The sequence below is a fragment of the Carcharodon carcharias genome, chromosome 8 (assembly GCF_017639515.1).
Source record: "Carcharodon carcharias isolate sCarCar2 chromosome 8, sCarCar2.pri, whole genome shotgun sequence".
Classification (NCBI taxonomy): domain Eukaryota; kingdom Metazoa; phylum Chordata; class Chondrichthyes; order Lamniformes; family Lamnidae; genus Carcharodon; species Carcharodon carcharias.
This window is the reverse complement of record NC_054474.1, coordinates 124,661,675-124,678,532: the sequence shown is the minus strand read 5'-3', so window position 1 is coordinate 124,678,532 and position 16,858 is coordinate 124,661,675. Positions and strand designations below refer to the sequence as shown.

Below are 16,858 nucleotides of genomic sequence, written 5' to 3'. Positions count from 1 at the left end.
GAACCAGTATATTTTAAACAGATAGTGACTGTTAACAGGAAAAGTGGAATTTAGCACAGTGGAGGAATGAAACCAGCATCACAACTTGTATTGAAATATCATTAACATAATAAAACTTCCCAAGATGCTTCACAAAGTTATCAAACAAAATTCAACATCAAGCCGCATAAGGCAGGTTAGAGCAGACAACCCAATTAGGTAGGTTTAAAGGGGCATGTAAAAGGAGCAGAAATAGGTAGGATAGCAGAGAGGTTTAGAGAAGCATTTCTAGTTAGGGCATAGACTTGAATGTCCACAAATCCCCCCTCACAAGCTGCATCAAAGAACTATGTTGGAAATGCAAGTGTCATGCACCAAGCGATTGGAGGTTAAGGCACAGAGATACTTTATTTTGGACCAAACCTGTGCTTGTACCGGATACACAGAACAAGGAGAATGTCCCCTTCTATGCATGAGCATCAATCGCAACCGATTCAACACGACAAAAACTGAATGAAAGAGATTCATAATCAAACTGTAGCAGACAATAGGAGTTATTAAGCGGTCAGCAGAGTTGGGCTCCCCATCAACCATCATTAGCCCTGGCTGTATAAACAGTAAAAATGTATTGAAAGTCAGCAGGAAATAAAAAGAAAATCTGTTTGCAACAGAGCCATATACTGCTCAAGAACAATACCAATACAGTTCAGAGTCAGTGCACTTTCATCCACAGTTTCCTTCTGTGCTGACTGAGGACACAGCCTCACATCAAAACGGCTAAGACCATCAGGTTACAACCACTAAGAGGATTTCGGAATGTGAAGTTCCACAGGGCTGTACATTGCAGAATAAGCACTGTTTCTCTCAGACAACCGCAGGGTCTGAACTGGCTACTTCCAGAACCAGCTCCATGTCCTCAATGTCAATAGAGGTGACCTCATCCAAGCCAGTCAAAGTCATCTTCCTCGTCCTCATCTCCAAAGAGTGGAGCTGGTGGTGGGCAGCCCTTCATACTCTGTGTGAGAGAGAGAGAGAGAGAGAAAGATGCGGAGTGACAAACATCACACTGACAATTCAACATCTTGAGGCAAAAGAAAAAAGTTTTGACTCCACAGGCACTTGACACACATTCACTGCCACTGAATGGTAGCAGGAATGAGGTTAGATTAGACCTGCAATCACACTTCAGGTTCCCAATGTCCAACACTTTGTTACATCCAAGTTATTTACCCCACCTCTATTATACTATAAACCCTCAGTTCTCCACCGTCCTTTACACTATAAACCCACAGTTCACAACTCCCTTCACACCACAGGACATTACCAAGGCAACACTGCCCTCATTCTGCCTCACTACTGCAGCAATAAGATCCTCATTTCCTTACCACTTCCTCCTCATCCTCCTCTTCTTCCTCCTTCTTTGCCATCTTCTCCACTTTCAGAGTCACTGGTTTGAACAAGCCCTCATCGTCATCATCATCACTGAAAAGACTAAAGGTAAAAGATCACAGGGTCACCATGTCAGGGTTTCCTGTTCATTTTTAATGGAGCTGTACATGTTTATTTTAGTGTTCTGCTCTTTCCCTAATAGTGGCTAGCACAAGGTTCTTAAAAAAAAAAATCTAGTAGCCCAACTGCACGTTCTTCATCTGTTAAGTTGAGGTAGCAAATGCCAGCAGGCTATTCAACCAAGGAGAGGGGGGTGCGGGTTTGTGTGTGTGTGTGTGTGTGTGTGTGTGTGTGTGTGTGTGTGTGTGTGTGTGTGTGGCATCATCCCAGTCAAGCTTGATCCAGCTCACACAGACTATCCAGCAGGAGTCACTGGATGGAGATCAGGAGAGGGGAACCCGGGCTGGTTGTCTTCTCCCCCTGCCCAGGAAGTTCTCAAGCCAATTATAAAATCCCAAAAAGTTACCTGATAAATATAAGCAGCACCAAAACAAAGCAACATAGGCAGCAGAGCTGAACAAAAAGCTTTGCATTTCTATAGCACCTTTCATGAACCAAGGATGTCTGAAAGCCTTTTACAGTCAATGAATTACTTTCGAAATGTAGTCAATTGACTCATATCTGGGATTGGGGATGGGGGTGGGATGGGGGGGCAGGGGCTGGAGTAGTATCTTACAAGAATGAATTAGAGGAGATCATTTTGAAATATTCAAGATCCTAAGACGACTTGACAGGGTGGATGCTGAAAGGATGTTTCCCATTGCAGGAGAGACTAGAACTAGGGGCATGGTTTAAAAATAAGGGAGGGTGGTGGAGGCAGGTTGCCTCACATCCTTTAAAAAGTACCTGGATGAGCACTTGGCATGTCATAACATTCAAGGCTATGGGCCAAGTGCTGGTAAATGGGATTAGGTATGTAGGTAGGTCAGTTGTTTCTCACATGTCGGTACAGACTCGATGGGACGAAGAGCCTCTTCTGCACTGTCAGACTCTGTGATTCTGTCTCCCATTTAAAACAGAGATGAGATGAGTCAGGAGCCTTTGGAACTCTGATCCCCGGAGAGTGGTGGAAGCACGGTCAATGAATACTTTTAAGGCCGAGGTAGATAGATTCTTGACTAACAAGGGAGTCAAGGTTATTGGAGGTAGGCAGAATGTGGACTTGAGACCACAATAAGATCTGGCATGATCTTATTGAATGGAGGTGCTGGCTAGAGAAGCCAAATGGCCTACTCCTGCTCCTAACTCGTATGTTCATATGTAGCCAATCTGCACATAGCAAGCCCCCAACAAACCAAGTAGTTTTTAAAAACGTGATATTGCTTAAGGGACAAATATTGGCCACAATATTGAGGAGAACTCCACTGCATTTCCTTCAAATAGTGCTCTGGGATCGTTTACATCCACCTGAGGGGGCAGACATGGTCTCAGCCTAACACCTCCTCTAAAAGATGACATCTTCCACAGTGCAGCACTCTCTCAGTACTGCACTTAGGGGTGTTAGCTTAGATTCACTGAAAAGGTTAATTGGTGCTCTCAGTTCCTGGGTCCTACATGACTAAGACAGCTTCTGTCGATGTGTGCCTGCAACACTGATCACATTTCAGTTCATTTGTACTTATATAGCATCTTTAACATAGTAAAATGTTAAATGTAAAAAGTTACTTCATAGAAGCACTATCAAATAAAAGTGACACTGAGTGAGGAGAAGATATTAGGTCAGGTGACCAAATGCTTGGCTAAAGAAATAGTTATTAAAGGCATCACAGAGGAGACGACAGGTAGACAGGTATAGAGGTTCAAGGAAAGTATTCGAATTCAGGGCCTATATGCTCACTTAGATGAGGTGTGGGGGGCTGAGAGAAAGAGAAGTAAGCACATCTCCCATCCCACTCACATGCGATTGAGATCTACTTCAGTTATTGGAAAGTGCTAAATATATGGAAATGGAGCACCCAACCAATTCATTCAAACACCATGTGCATATCACATGGACTGTAGCAGTTCAAGACAGCTGACCACCACCTTCTCGAGGACAATAAATGCTGTCCTAGCCAGCAACGCTCACATCCCGTAAATGAATTTTAAAATTTTTTTTTAAAAATTAGGCAGGAGAACCGACAATTGAATAAAGACCAAAAGGTGGTGAGAAAATGCATATAAAATCATGCAGCACAGGAGATGGCCATTCAGCCCATTACACCTGGGATACACTCGATGACACTCTTTGAAAGAGCTAGCCAAATTGTCTCTTTTCCCTACTAGCCTTACAAATTGATCCTTTTCTAGTATATATCCAATTCCCTTTAGAAAGGGAAAATATAGAACAGGAGTACATGAGCAGAGAGCAGTGACCGTGAAACATGATAGAGGAAGGGAGCAGAGACGAATCTGAAGAAAATACATATTCTGATAAAGTGATATTAGAGGAGTGATGATACCTGAGGAATTATAGCCAAGTGATTAATTTATTTTATAGCCAAGGGCATAAATTATTAAACACTAAACTTAATTAAATCAGATTTAAGGATATAAAATTAAAGTTAACTAACTGGAGAATAGTAGCATTAAAGGATTTTGAATTTTCATTAAAATAAAATCTGATATATGGAGAGCTAAGCAAATAATAAAATAAAGGAATTGATAAACAAAAAAAAAATCAAGGAGCACTGGTTTCCTCAATGATATCAATGGGAAAACCCAGGCAGGTCCTTGCACTTGGCAGCCCGCAACGCTGTTTGCCTCTTGGGGATCTACCTAGTCTGTGAAGTCACTTTTAAATGGTGATACGCGAACAAATCTTTCCCCCAAAGAATTCAGAATAGGATAACCAAAAATAGATATGAAGAAAAAAATACGATAGGAGAGTAAATTAGCAAGAGCCACAAAACAAGATTGTAACAGCTTCTTTAGGCATGTAAAAGGGAAGAAATTCTAAGGGTCCCCTTAGAGGGAGAAATTATAATGGAGAATAAGAAAACAGCAGAGATATCAAACAAATACCTTTTATCTGTTGTCACAGCAGAAAGTACAAAAAGCATTCTGGAAATAGTGGGTAACCAAGGGTCTAATGAAAATGCCTAGCAGCGGCAGTTATCTGTGAATCAACTGAAAGTGGGTGCTTGAAAAGGTGTGAAGCTCTGTTGATATCCATGGAGAGGTAAGTGTCCTTATACACGAAGCACAGCAAGCTAACATGCAGGTCCAGCAAGCAATTAGGAAGGTAAATGGTATATTAGTCTTTATTACAAAAGATTTGAAGTACAAGATTAAAGGTGTCTTATTACAATTACGTAGGACCTTGATAGGATTATAAAATGCATCTTACAAATGGCACCTAGCTTGAAGGCACAGCAAGAGGTTGGAAGCTAAACCCTCAAGGGAGCTATACCTGGAACACTAAAGTGCACACACAGAGTGAACAGTTAAAGCCAAAATATTTGAAATATTTTATAAACTTTTTATCCTTAAAGGCTGGTTACCTCACAGGAGCACCTACGTAATCCTATTATATAGCTATGGCTTTCTGAATGAATTCAACCATTTCATTTCATTTCCACTTAGGCATATTGACCCAGAATTCTGTGCAATCAGACTATCTTATTTTCTGTTTCCAAGGACACCCCAAGTTTGGGAAACCCATAAACCTTGCGATTGCCTTGAGTTATACACTATTTACCTGGAGGGGTTTGGTGTGGAGACAGATTTAGATTTGAGTTCTTCAGTTGTTGCTGTGCCATTGGAACCACATTCCGTCACATGCAATGTCTCCAGTTCCGAGGGAGTCTCATTTGGGTTGAACGCTGGACCCTCTGGAATTTCTGGGCTCTCTTCATCCCCATTGAGATCTGGCACTTTTCCATGCAGAGGTTCTGAAGGCCGAGGTTCCTCCTGAATTCCAGCGCTGCTATCCCCACTTTCAAAACTGAGTGTTTGAGATTGCTCCTCCTGTCTTTCACTAGCTGTTGAATTGTTTAAAACGGAGGCATTGCCTGACTCACAATGCTGGGCCCCATCTACTAGGTTAAGGCTTTTCTCCAATGTCCTTTCATGCTCAAGGACCTCTGATTGGTGATGAGGTCTTTCACTTTGTAGGTCAGACAGAGGCGATTCTACTTTCTTCTCAGTCTCTCCCTCACCTGTCTGTTTTCCCAAGTCCCCTGCTGCGTCCTCCTGACTGTCTGCCACACTTGCATCAAGTCTACCTATGGCAATGTTCTGGGTAGGGCTCAGAAATGCCTCCGCCTGCTCCAACTCCAGCTGTGTTGCTTTCGAACCTCTGGCCTCAGCGTGATCTAGTTTAAGCTCAATCGCCTCATGAGAATGACCGGATGATAAAGCCACATCATTTAACTGATCAGCTTCAGATGCTGTGGAATGCTCCTCACACAATGCTGCACTCTTTGGCTTTTCTGTGATAGAGGTATTCACCTTAGTACTCAGACTCCCAATCAAAGGAGCTGCCCGTTCCTCAATCTCCTCCTCAGATTCTTCATCCTCATTGTCTTTCTTCATGATTGGCTGGTCTTGGCCACTTCTCAAGAGCTGCAGGGTAACTACCTGTCAGGAAAGAAGACATGGTCATTTGTACGTTAAACTGTATCACCAGCATTGAGGCATAAAACATTACTGCTGGGTCCCATGATGGATCAGTTAGAGGTGTACTGTCCAGACTGATCCATACAAGTTTTATTCCCCCAGTCTGTACTGCATTAGTTGCTCTCAGATGGGGACAAATAAGGTACAGGTGTAGATCCCTTTCGAGATCAGACTCAACTTCAATATCTCATGAGTTCAATTTCTTGCCAACAAACTGTCTCATTTCTTAAAGGACAATTGTGGTGGGATTGCCTAATGGCTTTGCCAGTTTAGTCAGCGCATTGCTGAGCTACTCAGGCTGAGAGTGTCCCAAGTTTAACCCCTGTTTATGGGGAGTTAGACATTACAGCTAGGGCAGCAGTGCAGAGGGAGGGACGGCAAAAAATGGTGACCCTGGGTGCTCAATTCCAACCTAATGATCAGAATGTGTCTGGAGAGGAGGTGAGAATAGCACTGGATTAGGTGTGATGCAACAATTCAAACAGCCTGTCAGCATTGTCAAACCTCTCAGGTGATGGGTCATTTGGGTAACTGTGGAACCAAACACCAGAACAACCAAACATATTTTTTTTGCATGGGATCCATCTTAATTCATCCAGCCAGAAATATCCTAAAGTTGCTCCAGTTATGGGGTGATAAAATGGAAATCTTTAAAATCATGACAGGACGAGACAGACTAGATAGAAACACATTATTTCCAATAGTCAAAGAGTCAAGAATCAAGAAACCATAAAGAGAGATTCAGAACAGAGAACAGCAGAAACTTCTTCACACAGTTGAGGCTATGTGGAATCCACTTCCATAGTTAATGGCTGAAAAGAAACTCTTGCCAACATTCAAGATCAGATTAGATAGGTGGTTGAAGGAAGAATTTAATGGTATGTGGGAACCAGGAAGGTACACGCAATTAGGTCTATTTGCTTAGATGGAGAGTAACCACCAACACAAACTGGTTTGGCTGAATGGCTGGTTCCTCCACTGTAGTTTCCATGCATTTCAGCATCCAATTGTTTAAAAATAATCCCAGAATTTTCAGTCTGCTATAATTCCTGAAAGTCTATTCTATGTTGATTTCTGTGCATGAGGGAGAATTTCCTGATATTAATCTTAAAAATTGTTTAGTGTTTTGAATGCACACATTCCAGTCCTAATTTATGCCCAATTTACCTTTCCAGTCCTTTAAGTGTTATAATTCTATAAGATCACTCCTCAAACAGTCTTTCCAGGCTGAAAAACACACTGCTCCAGTCTTTCCTCATAACTCAGATCCTCAACTCAGGGGAATTCAGCCTAATTACCCTCCCCAGCACTACCACCGCAGGTGAATGTCTTGTGTCACAACCATCAGAAATGGACACAGTACTCAAGGTCTGGCCGAACCAGAGCTCGTGACTCCCTCTCTGACGTGGTTATTTGGCAATTACTTTCAACATCCTGTTGGCTTTGATTGCTGTTCTGCATTGGCTGGACATATTTAATTTACTCAGAATACAAAATCTCTTTCAGCACCATTGACCGAGTGCATGTGTTGGCTTATTTTTCCTCTCTATATGCAGTACTATACTCCTGTCTGCAATAAGTTTCACTGGCTATTATTGTTCTGCCCACTCGCTCATTTTGCCCAATTCATTCTGTAATTTCTGAGTGGAATCTTCCCATTTTTAATATCATTGGCAAATTTCACCATTTTGCTTTGGGTTTCTCAATCCAGGTCATGTGTGTAGATTAGAAACTGTGAGCTCTGGAGCCATTCACTCAATACTTGCCGCACTCTGAACTAACTTAAGTACAACAGATTACCTACCTTTTAGCCAATTTCTTAACCATTCCCAGGATTTACTCTGGATTCCTATAATTTATGAAAATGGGTGATAGCCTCTCATGTGAAACTCTCAGTTGGAAGTTGCAGCTTTCCACAGTCTAGTTTGGGTAGCACTTCCTCAATTTCAGAAGCTGTTCAGTCAGGACTTTTCCCTTCTGAATCCATGCTGTTTACTGAATTTTAAATAATGCTCAAGTTTACTTCTGATAATGAGTTCCACTACTTTTACATGGAATGGAAGGCTAAGGGGATTGTAGTTGCTCATGTATGTTTTGTCATTTTTGAATATGCCTTTTCCCAATCTATTGGCACATCCAAATATCCAAAGACTCTTATAACAGTAGTCAGTACCACACAGATCCCTCAGCCTTCTGGAATGAATACCATCTTTCTCTAGGGATTTGTTTTTGAGCTCTTTTAGCATTTATAATTGCAGCTACTGATTTTCTTCAGTTGTCACATATCTTCTCTTGTGAATACTTGTTCTGACTGCCCTGTTGAACTGAAAGAATGTTTGCTCATTTGTGTTTAGCCTCTATTTCTATGTTTTTCCTGCATCTTCTTTGTTCCTTTGATCAGTCTTTTAACGTGTTTTTGCATTTTCTTATATTGCTTCCAGTGAGTCCTGTCCTTTCAACAGGATTTGTGCCTTTTGAAAAAAAAACAATACCCTGTTGTGCTAAAGTTAAGGTCTTTTGTGCAAAAATTCAAGGGATAGGCTTGAGTCAGGGAAGGCTGGTAAATAGATTTCCCTTCTTTCTCCAACCTCTCTCTCAGGAAAATGCAGGCACAGTATGCATCTTGGTATATTCCCAACATTTACAGTGCAACAGATGTGGGAAAACTCTGCATTCTCCAATTCTGGCCTCTTGTCCACTCCCCATTTCCAGCATTGGGGACTGTGGCTTCAGCTGCCAAGGGCCTAAAAAGGGCTCTGGCCTTCCCTCCTTAAAATTGTGTCTCTACTTTTCTAAAATCCTTCAAAAATGCAATTCTTCGACCAAGCCTGTTCTAATATGCGGCTATGTGCCAACTTGTGCCTGATTTTGCTCTTGTGAAGTGCTTCAGAATGTTTCACTGCATAAAGGGACTATATTGTTGGCAAGTTGTTGTTGTGTGCACACTGCTACAGTGTGAGAAAGAGACACACCAAACTCCAAATCCACTCTTACAGGAGGCGGCACACAACAACTCAGCCTCCAAGGAGACCAGCTAGGTACCTTGTATATTAGCTAGAGGCTAGCTGGGTACCTTGTATATTAGCTATATTTGCACATGATGTTTACTTTGAAATCTGAGGGAATAGGCAAAGGAAAGGATTGCATCAAAAAAAATATATATATATATCCAGGTCTAGACAGTGGGTTTTAATCAGGGGTGTCAGGTATACAAGCAAGCCCAACCTCTGACTCTTTGGTGCCAGCTGGTTACAAAGTCCATACCTTGATAGTGTTCATGATGATGCTGAGAACTCCTCTGCCATTGTACATTTCGTCCAGGTCAAACTCTCCTCGCAATGACTGAAATACGCCATTCATGATTTTCTTCACCTGCAAAAGAGTTGTGTCACCCTACAGCTCATCGCACACAGGTTTTGAGGTTGATTTTTCAAAACGAATGACAAAACCATTGGGAAAGTGAGAGTTTCCATCATTACCAGTTTCACCACCAAGCATGCTCAAGTCAGGTGCAAGTTAGCTGCAGAGGAATGGTCTTTCCACAGTGACCCATTAAAATGCCTCTAATCGAAGTCCAGAAGAGCACATCATACTATGCAGCAGTGTGGTGTCTGCTCTAATTTCTGAATGACAGCTTACAGAAGTCATATACTTGAAATGCACAACCACCAACCACTTGGTTGGGATGGCCCCACACTTCTTTTGTGCACGGCTCAGAGGAGAGGAAGGAGTGGAGGTGAAGGAATTGGAGAAAATATATTTTTTTGTGCAACAGCCTTCAGTCGACCGAACATACTTTCACACACAGACACATTTTTACAATCCCTTCAACTGAAGGAACAAGGGACCTGATTTTTCCAGAGGGACAACTGAAACATCTTTGATTCAGCACCTACAAGGAATAAGGCATCACGTGCTTCCAGTTTCACGATCACAGAACAGGCACAAAAGTACAGTCTATGTTACCCAGGGACAATATAAAACACACGTTGACTGCTGTGTTCAGGATAACAGGTCACTGGGGCAGCCAAAGTCAGGTCACCTACTGGATCTGCTGGAAGGTAAATTTTTCAACACCACATTTACCTTTAAGCTCTGAGGAGCCTTGAACAGCTGAACCAGGGAGCAGTCAGACCTGGATTTGTATCCATTTTCCTCTGTCACCTTGTGTCCCAATTCTTAACAACGTTAAGCCAAGCGCTTCCCTCTCAGAGGGAATTAAGGCAAAATGACAGCAAGCCCTAGCCTACTCTCATGCACCTTCTAGTGGCTGCTGCATATTATCAGAGCTCCGAGAACTTGGCTAGGATGGATGTACGGAAAAGCAAGGGCCAAAACACCACTAAAACCAAAAAGCGATAATAGCCAGTCTACAATACCTGAGCGTCTATCATTGCTTTACTGCTAATGATAGTTCACTCTCCATACCTCCTCAGCAGTGTCGCCTGAATGTGATGTATCATTGGTTGCAGAGACCTGTCGTTGCAGCTCACTGATTTGGCTGTCGTAGTGTTCCTTCATTGTAGCAGCTCTACTCTGCAGGGATAAATACTGAAATATAGAGACACTTTATCAAACACACTGTGCAACATCTGATTCAGAGTGTATCTGAGAAGTCAAACAAATTGCAGTTAAATTCTATGATTGAGGAAATGTTATTAGATAGCATAATCTGCTGAGTTAGCAAACACAAGAGCCAGTTTGACTAGAGCAGTGAAGGGCAACCTGGGGTGGCGAGTGGGCCGCATGAGTGGCCCTCCTTCATTTCGGTGGGCCACAAGATTGAAATTGGGCACGTGCATTAACCATGATCCCATGAATGAAATTTTGCAGGGTGTGCCAACTGAACCATTGCAGCACTTTGATTGGACATGGAGGGAGTGCACGACTCTCACGGTCGATGTTGTGTGCAATCAGCATGTTGTGTGCAATCACGGCATGTGCACTTGCTTTACATGCTATCAATTTAGTAAAGCTGGTAGGGGAGAAAAAAACTAAACGGATGGAAACCGGTGGAATCTGGCAGCCCTGCACGTGGGCAATGGTCAACAAGATGGCTCGCTAGGAACCCTGACGGGCTGCATGTGGCCCGTGGGCCGCAGGTTGCCCACCAATGGACTTGAGCATTCCAAGTACAACCAGCATCGACAGAACTCAGCCAACTCTTTCAGATTGTTGCAGGGTATTTTTAAATCTGGGAAAGATTACCTGAGTGGAAAAATCTGCATTTCTGAGGGTAACTGGTGCCTGTATAATTCTAATGCTTCATGAGTCAGAGGACAATTTTTAGAACTAGAGATTTTATCAACAAAGTCTGATCAGAAGTCCGATGCTAGGAGGTGAGACATTGAAGAAAGAACAGGCAAAAGAAAATATTTGGGGCCAAGGAACTCCACCTTGCTGCACTATCCCCATACTTTTTCTAATTATTTCACGAGACATGGGCATCACTGGCTGGGCCAGCATTTGTCACCCATCCTTAACTGCCCTTGAGGAGGTGGTGGTGAGCTGCCAGCTTGAACCACTGCAGTCTATCAGGTGCAGGTAAAAACAGTGCTGTTAGGAAGTGAGTTCTGAGATTTTGATCCAAAGATGGTGAAGGAACAGTGATATAGCTCCAAGTGAGGCTAGTGTGGGGCTTGAAGGGGAACTTACAGGTGGTGGTGTTCCCATGCATCTACTGCCTTGTCCTTGTAGACAGTAGAGGTCATGGGTTTGGAAGATGCTGCTGAAGGAGGCTTGGTAAGTTGCTGCAGTGCATCTTGTATAGGGTACACACTGCTGCCACTGTGCAGAAGTGGTGGAGGAAGTGAATGTTTAAAGTGGTGGGAGGGGTACCGACCAAGTAAGCTGCTTTGTTCTGGATGGCTATCAAGCTTCTTGAGTGTTGTTGGAGTCACACTCATCTAGGCAATAGGAGAGTATTGCACACTCCTGACTTGTGCCTTGTAGATGGTGGAGAGACAGGAGGGAAGTTACTCGTTGCAGTTACTGGCACCACACCCACAAACATTCACTCCCTCCACCACCAATGCACAGTAGCAGCAGCGTACCATCTACAAGGTGCACTGCAGGATTTCACCAAGACTGCTTCAACAGCACATCCCAAACCCACAACCACTACCATCTAGAAGAACGAGGACAGCAGATAAATGGGAACACTCCCACCAGGAAGTTCCCCTCCAAGCCACTCACCATCCTGCCTTGGAAATATATTGTCGTTCCTTCACTGTCGCTGGGTCAAAACCCTGGAACTCCCTTCCTAACAGCACTGTGGGTGTACCTACATCAAATGGAGTACAGCGGTTCAAGGCAGCTCACCACCATCTTCTCAAGGGCAACTAGGGATGGGTAATAAATGCTGGCCCAGCCAGCGAAGCCCACATCCCGTGAATGAATTAAAAACATTTTTTAAAAATTCCCAACCACTGACCTGTTCTTGTAGCCAGTGTTTATATGGCTGGCCCAGTTCAGTTTCTGGTCAATGGTAACCACAGGATGTTGATAGTGCAGGGTTCAGCAATGACAATGGCAATGAATATCAAGAGGAGATGTCTGGATTCTCTCTTGGTGGAGATGGCCATTGCCTGGCACTTGTGTGGCATGAATGTAACTTGCCACTTATCAGTCTAAGCCTTAACCTTGCTCAGGTCTGACTGCTTCAGAGTCTGAAGAGCTGTGAATGGTACTGAACATTGTGCAGTCATCAGCAGCAAACATTACCACTTCTGACCTTATGATAGAGGGAAGGTAATTGATGAAGCAGCTGAAGATAGATGGGCCTAGGTCACTACCCTGAGCAATTCTTGCAATGTCCTGGGACTGAGATGCTTGGCCTCCAACAACTGCAACCATCTTCTTTTACGCTAGATATGACTCCAGACAGTGGAGTCTTTTTCCCGATTCCCACTGACTTCAGTTTTTCTAGGGCTCCTTGATGCCGCACTAGGTCAAGTGCTGCCTTGATGTCAAGGGAATTCAGGTCTTCTGTCCATGTTTGGACCAAGGCTGTAATGAGGTGAGGAGCCGAGTGGCCCTGTCAGAACCCAAACTGAGCATCAGTGAGCAGATTATTGCTGAGTATGCGCCGCTTGATAACACTGTCCATCACTTTGTGATGATCGAGACCAAACTGATGGGTCAGTCATTGGCTATATTGGACTTACCCAGACAATTTTCCACATTGTTGGGTAGATGCCAGTGTTGTAACTGTATTGGAACTGCTTGGCTAGGGTCTAGTTATGGAGCACAAGTCTTCAGAACTACTGCCGGGACATTGTCAGGGGTCATCTCATAGTCTTCACAGTATCCAGTGCCTTCAGCCATTTCTTGATATCACATCAAATGAATCAAATTAGTTGAAGAATGGCATCTGTGATGCTAGAGGACCTCCAGAGGAGGCAGAGATGGATCATCCACTCAACACTTCCGGCCGAAGATTATTGCGAATGTTTCAGCCTTGACTTTTGCACCAACGTACTGGGCTCCCCCATTATTGAGGATCAGGATATTTGTGGAGCCACCTCCTCCTCCAGTGAGTTTTTTTAATTGACCACCATTCATGGCAGGACCACAGAGCTTGAATCTTATCCATTCGTTGTGGGACCACTTAGCTTTGACTATCGCATGCTGTTTCCACTGTTTGGCATGCACAGAGTCCTGTGTTGTAACTTCACCAGGTTGACATATTTTTAGGTATGCTGGTGCTGCTCCTGGCATGTTCTCCTGCACTCTTCATTTAACAAAGGTGATCAATTGACTTGATGATAATGATAAAGTGGGGGATATGCCAGTCCATGAGGTTACAGATTGTGGTTGTAAACAATTCTGCTGCTGCTGATGGCCCACAGTGCCCCATGGAGACCCAGTTTTGAGTTGATAGATCTGTTCTGAATCTATCCCATTTAACAAGGTGGTAGTACCACACAATACAATGGACGGTATCTTCAGTATCAAGAAAAGACTTTGTCTCTACAAGGACTGCACAGTGGTCACCTCTACCAAACTGTCAAAGACAAATGTATTTGTGACAAGTAGATTGGTGAGGACAAGATCTAGCAGGGTTTTCCCTCGTTGGTTCCCTCAATTCTCCTAGTGCCGAAAAATCTTTCGGCCTCCACCTCAAATATAATCAACAAATGAGCACCGACAACTCTCTAGAGTAGAGAATTCCAAAGATTCATAACACTGAGTGAAGAAATTTCTCCTCAGTCCAGTCCCAAATGGTCAACCCCCATTCCAAGATCTCATATTCTAGGTTCCCCAGCCAGGGAGAACATCCTCTCACCATCGATCCTGTCAAACCTCTTATAAATTTGAAATCCCCGCATCCCAGGAACTAGTCTGGTGAGCCTGCGCTGCACTCCATCTAGAGCAAGTATATCCTTCCTTAGGGTAAGAAAGTCTACACAATACTACAGGTGTGTTTCATAACTGTCCAGTATAATCCTAACTGTCTCCCTGCTCCAAGGACATGAAAGATGCTTTGAAAATGGAAGTTCTATCTTATGGTCTCCTTCTGTTCTTATATTTATGTCACCCTGCCGGCTAGTCTCACAATACTATCCCACCCCATCGGCATCCCCACCACAACAGGGTTGGACAAAGCTTAGCTTTGTGCAGAATTGAATACCTCGACAATTTTAACATATTAAGTTCCATGTCAGTACAAACATCATTACCCGCTCCTTCAGCGTTTGCAGCTCATCTGCCTGTTCCTGGAGGGATGAGACCCTCTCTTCCTCCACGTGACGAGACTGTTTCAATGATGCCAACTGGAGAATGACAAAAAGAATCACAATGTGAAAATGTAGCAGTGTTTTAAATGCAGAGCCATGCCCATCACCCTCTTCTACAGAACAGGAACAATAAACTGTTACAGTTAATCACCTGTAAGTGATTGCCTGAATAGTGGCTAAATACTGTGAGCAGAAACTTAAGCGAGCTCTTGTAACCTAGTAGTTCAAAACCGTTTATCAATAGTAAATAATATCTGCTGATACACATTGTGGTCATAAACAGAGAGCAGCATATAGAGAGTAAAGGTTAAGAATTTGGTGCAGAAGGGAGAAGAAGGCGCTTGTGTAAGCTTCTGGCAGTAAGTGCTTAAAATCTTTGTCCAGGGTTTTAGGGCTTATTGCAAGTTAATGTGTAGATAGTACCTTAAACTGGATTATTTATATTGTGGATATCTACTTCTGAGTTTGCAAGATATGGCACAGAAGGATGTGTGTCTGATCTACAGCATGTGGGTGTATGGATAGTGAGACTGACCCAACTGCAACAGATGTCTCTTGAACCTCTCCTTCTCACAGTGGTTGAGCTGGAAGTGCAAGATTGAATCAATCTGACAAATAAGGCAGGAGGTGCAGTATCTGGTCAGTTTGCTCCAGACTTTGGTCACATGGGACAAAGCAAAAGAGGGAGGGGCTTGAGGCCTGGAAGGAAGGGGTAGAGCTTGCGGTCGGGAGGGTTCTTGAAGTCCAGAGTTGGGGGGCAGGAAGGATGAGCACACACAGGGAGGTGGGTGGGATGGGTCCAGGATGAAGGGGCACAGGCCCAGATCGAGGGAAGCTGAGGGAGGGGCCAGAGGAGTAATCCGGGGCCCTTGAAATCTGACAACAAAACTGTCTATGAAAATAAGGAAATAACACACACGTTGAATAATTACTTAGTCCCAGTGTTTACAGTAAAAGGAAGAGGTCAGCATGATTGTCCAAAGGACAAAAAAAATCACCAAAACTAAATATAAGCAAAATGACAAAGAAGAAAATAATGGTACTAAAGAGTGGCAAATTCCCAAGGACCTGATAGGTTCCATTCCAGGGTTTTAAAAGAATGAGCAGATGCCTGCCCAATTATAATCTTCCAAAGTTCTCTCAATTTAAAAATTGTTCCTTTAGATTGGAGAATTCCACATATCTCTCTGCTATTTTAGAAGGTGAGCGGAGGAAACCAGTAAATTATGCACCAGTTAGCCTAACATCTGCTGTTGGGAATAACTATGGTCTATAATTAATGATAGGGTGACTAAACATCTTGAGAGCTTTCAACCGATCAGACAGCCAGCATGGATTTGTAATGGGTAGATCACATGACAAATCTGAATTTTTTTTGAAGAGGTGACACAGGTAGTGGACACAGGACTATGTATGGATGTTATTTATATAGACTTCCAGAAGACATTTGATACAGTCCTTCATTACAGGCTGTTGGCTAAAACTGAAGCCCATGGAATTGAAGGCAAATTATTGATCTGGCTAGGAAACTGCTAAATTGGTGGAAGGCAGTAGGGATAACGGTACTCTAATTGTCAAGGTGTGACTAGTGGTGCCCCACAAGGATCTTTGTTGGGGCCTCAACTATGTACCATATTTATTAAGTACTTAGACAAAATGACAGAAAACCAAAGATTCAAATTTGCCAGTGGCACAAAAATAGGCAACATTGTAAGCAGTGTAGAAGAAACATATAAATAGGAAAGGATATTAACAGATCAAGTGAATGGGCAAACCTGTGGCAAATGGATTTCAGTGTAGACAAATATGAGGTCACCTAAAAAGAATAGAACAGGATACTTTCTAAATAGTGAAATGCTACAAACAGTGGAAGTCTGTGTAGGGTTAATAGTTATGAGATAGTAATATGTATCGTGATGTAACAGCAACATCAGTCATGTGCTAGAGATGCTGTCGAGGTAGCATAGTACATACTCAGAGACATACTTGCCTGTAGCTTATTATGTACATTATGTTAATAAAGTAATTTTGAAGTAACCCACCTGCATCACACCAGGTTTACTTATGAGTATATGGAAACCTTCCCAGTGTAG

At 43.1% G+C, this 16,858-nt stretch overlaps 1 protein-coding gene across 4 annotated transcripts in view; it reads right to left on the bottom strand.

Annotated features, from left to right (window-relative positions):
* Positions 1 to 368: 368 nt before the first annotated feature.
* Positions 369 to 16,858, bottom strand: part of LOC121280843 (FK506-binding protein 15-like) — an 87,801-nt gene continuing 71,311 nt past the window's right edge. For 3 of the 4 annotated variants that reach the window (XM_041193125.1, XM_041193126.1, XM_041193123.1), the window contains exons 24-29: positions 14,709 to 14,801; positions 10,456 to 10,578; positions 9,292 to 9,399; positions 5,108 to 5,988; positions 1,365 to 1,470; positions 369 to 994 (exon numbers count right to left, since the gene is read on the bottom strand). In XM_041193125.1, the coding sequence (XP_041049059.1) occupies positions 917 to 994; positions 1,365 to 1,470; positions 5,108 to 5,988; positions 9,292 to 9,399; positions 10,456 to 10,578; positions 14,709 to 14,801 (1,389 nt within the window). In that variant the 3' untranslated portion in view covers positions 369 to 916. The remainder of the gene's footprint in view (positions 995 to 1,364; positions 1,471 to 5,107; positions 5,989 to 9,291; positions 9,400 to 10,455; positions 10,579 to 14,708; positions 14,802 to 16,858) is intronic. The other variant, XM_041193124.1, reaches the window with a different exon arrangement.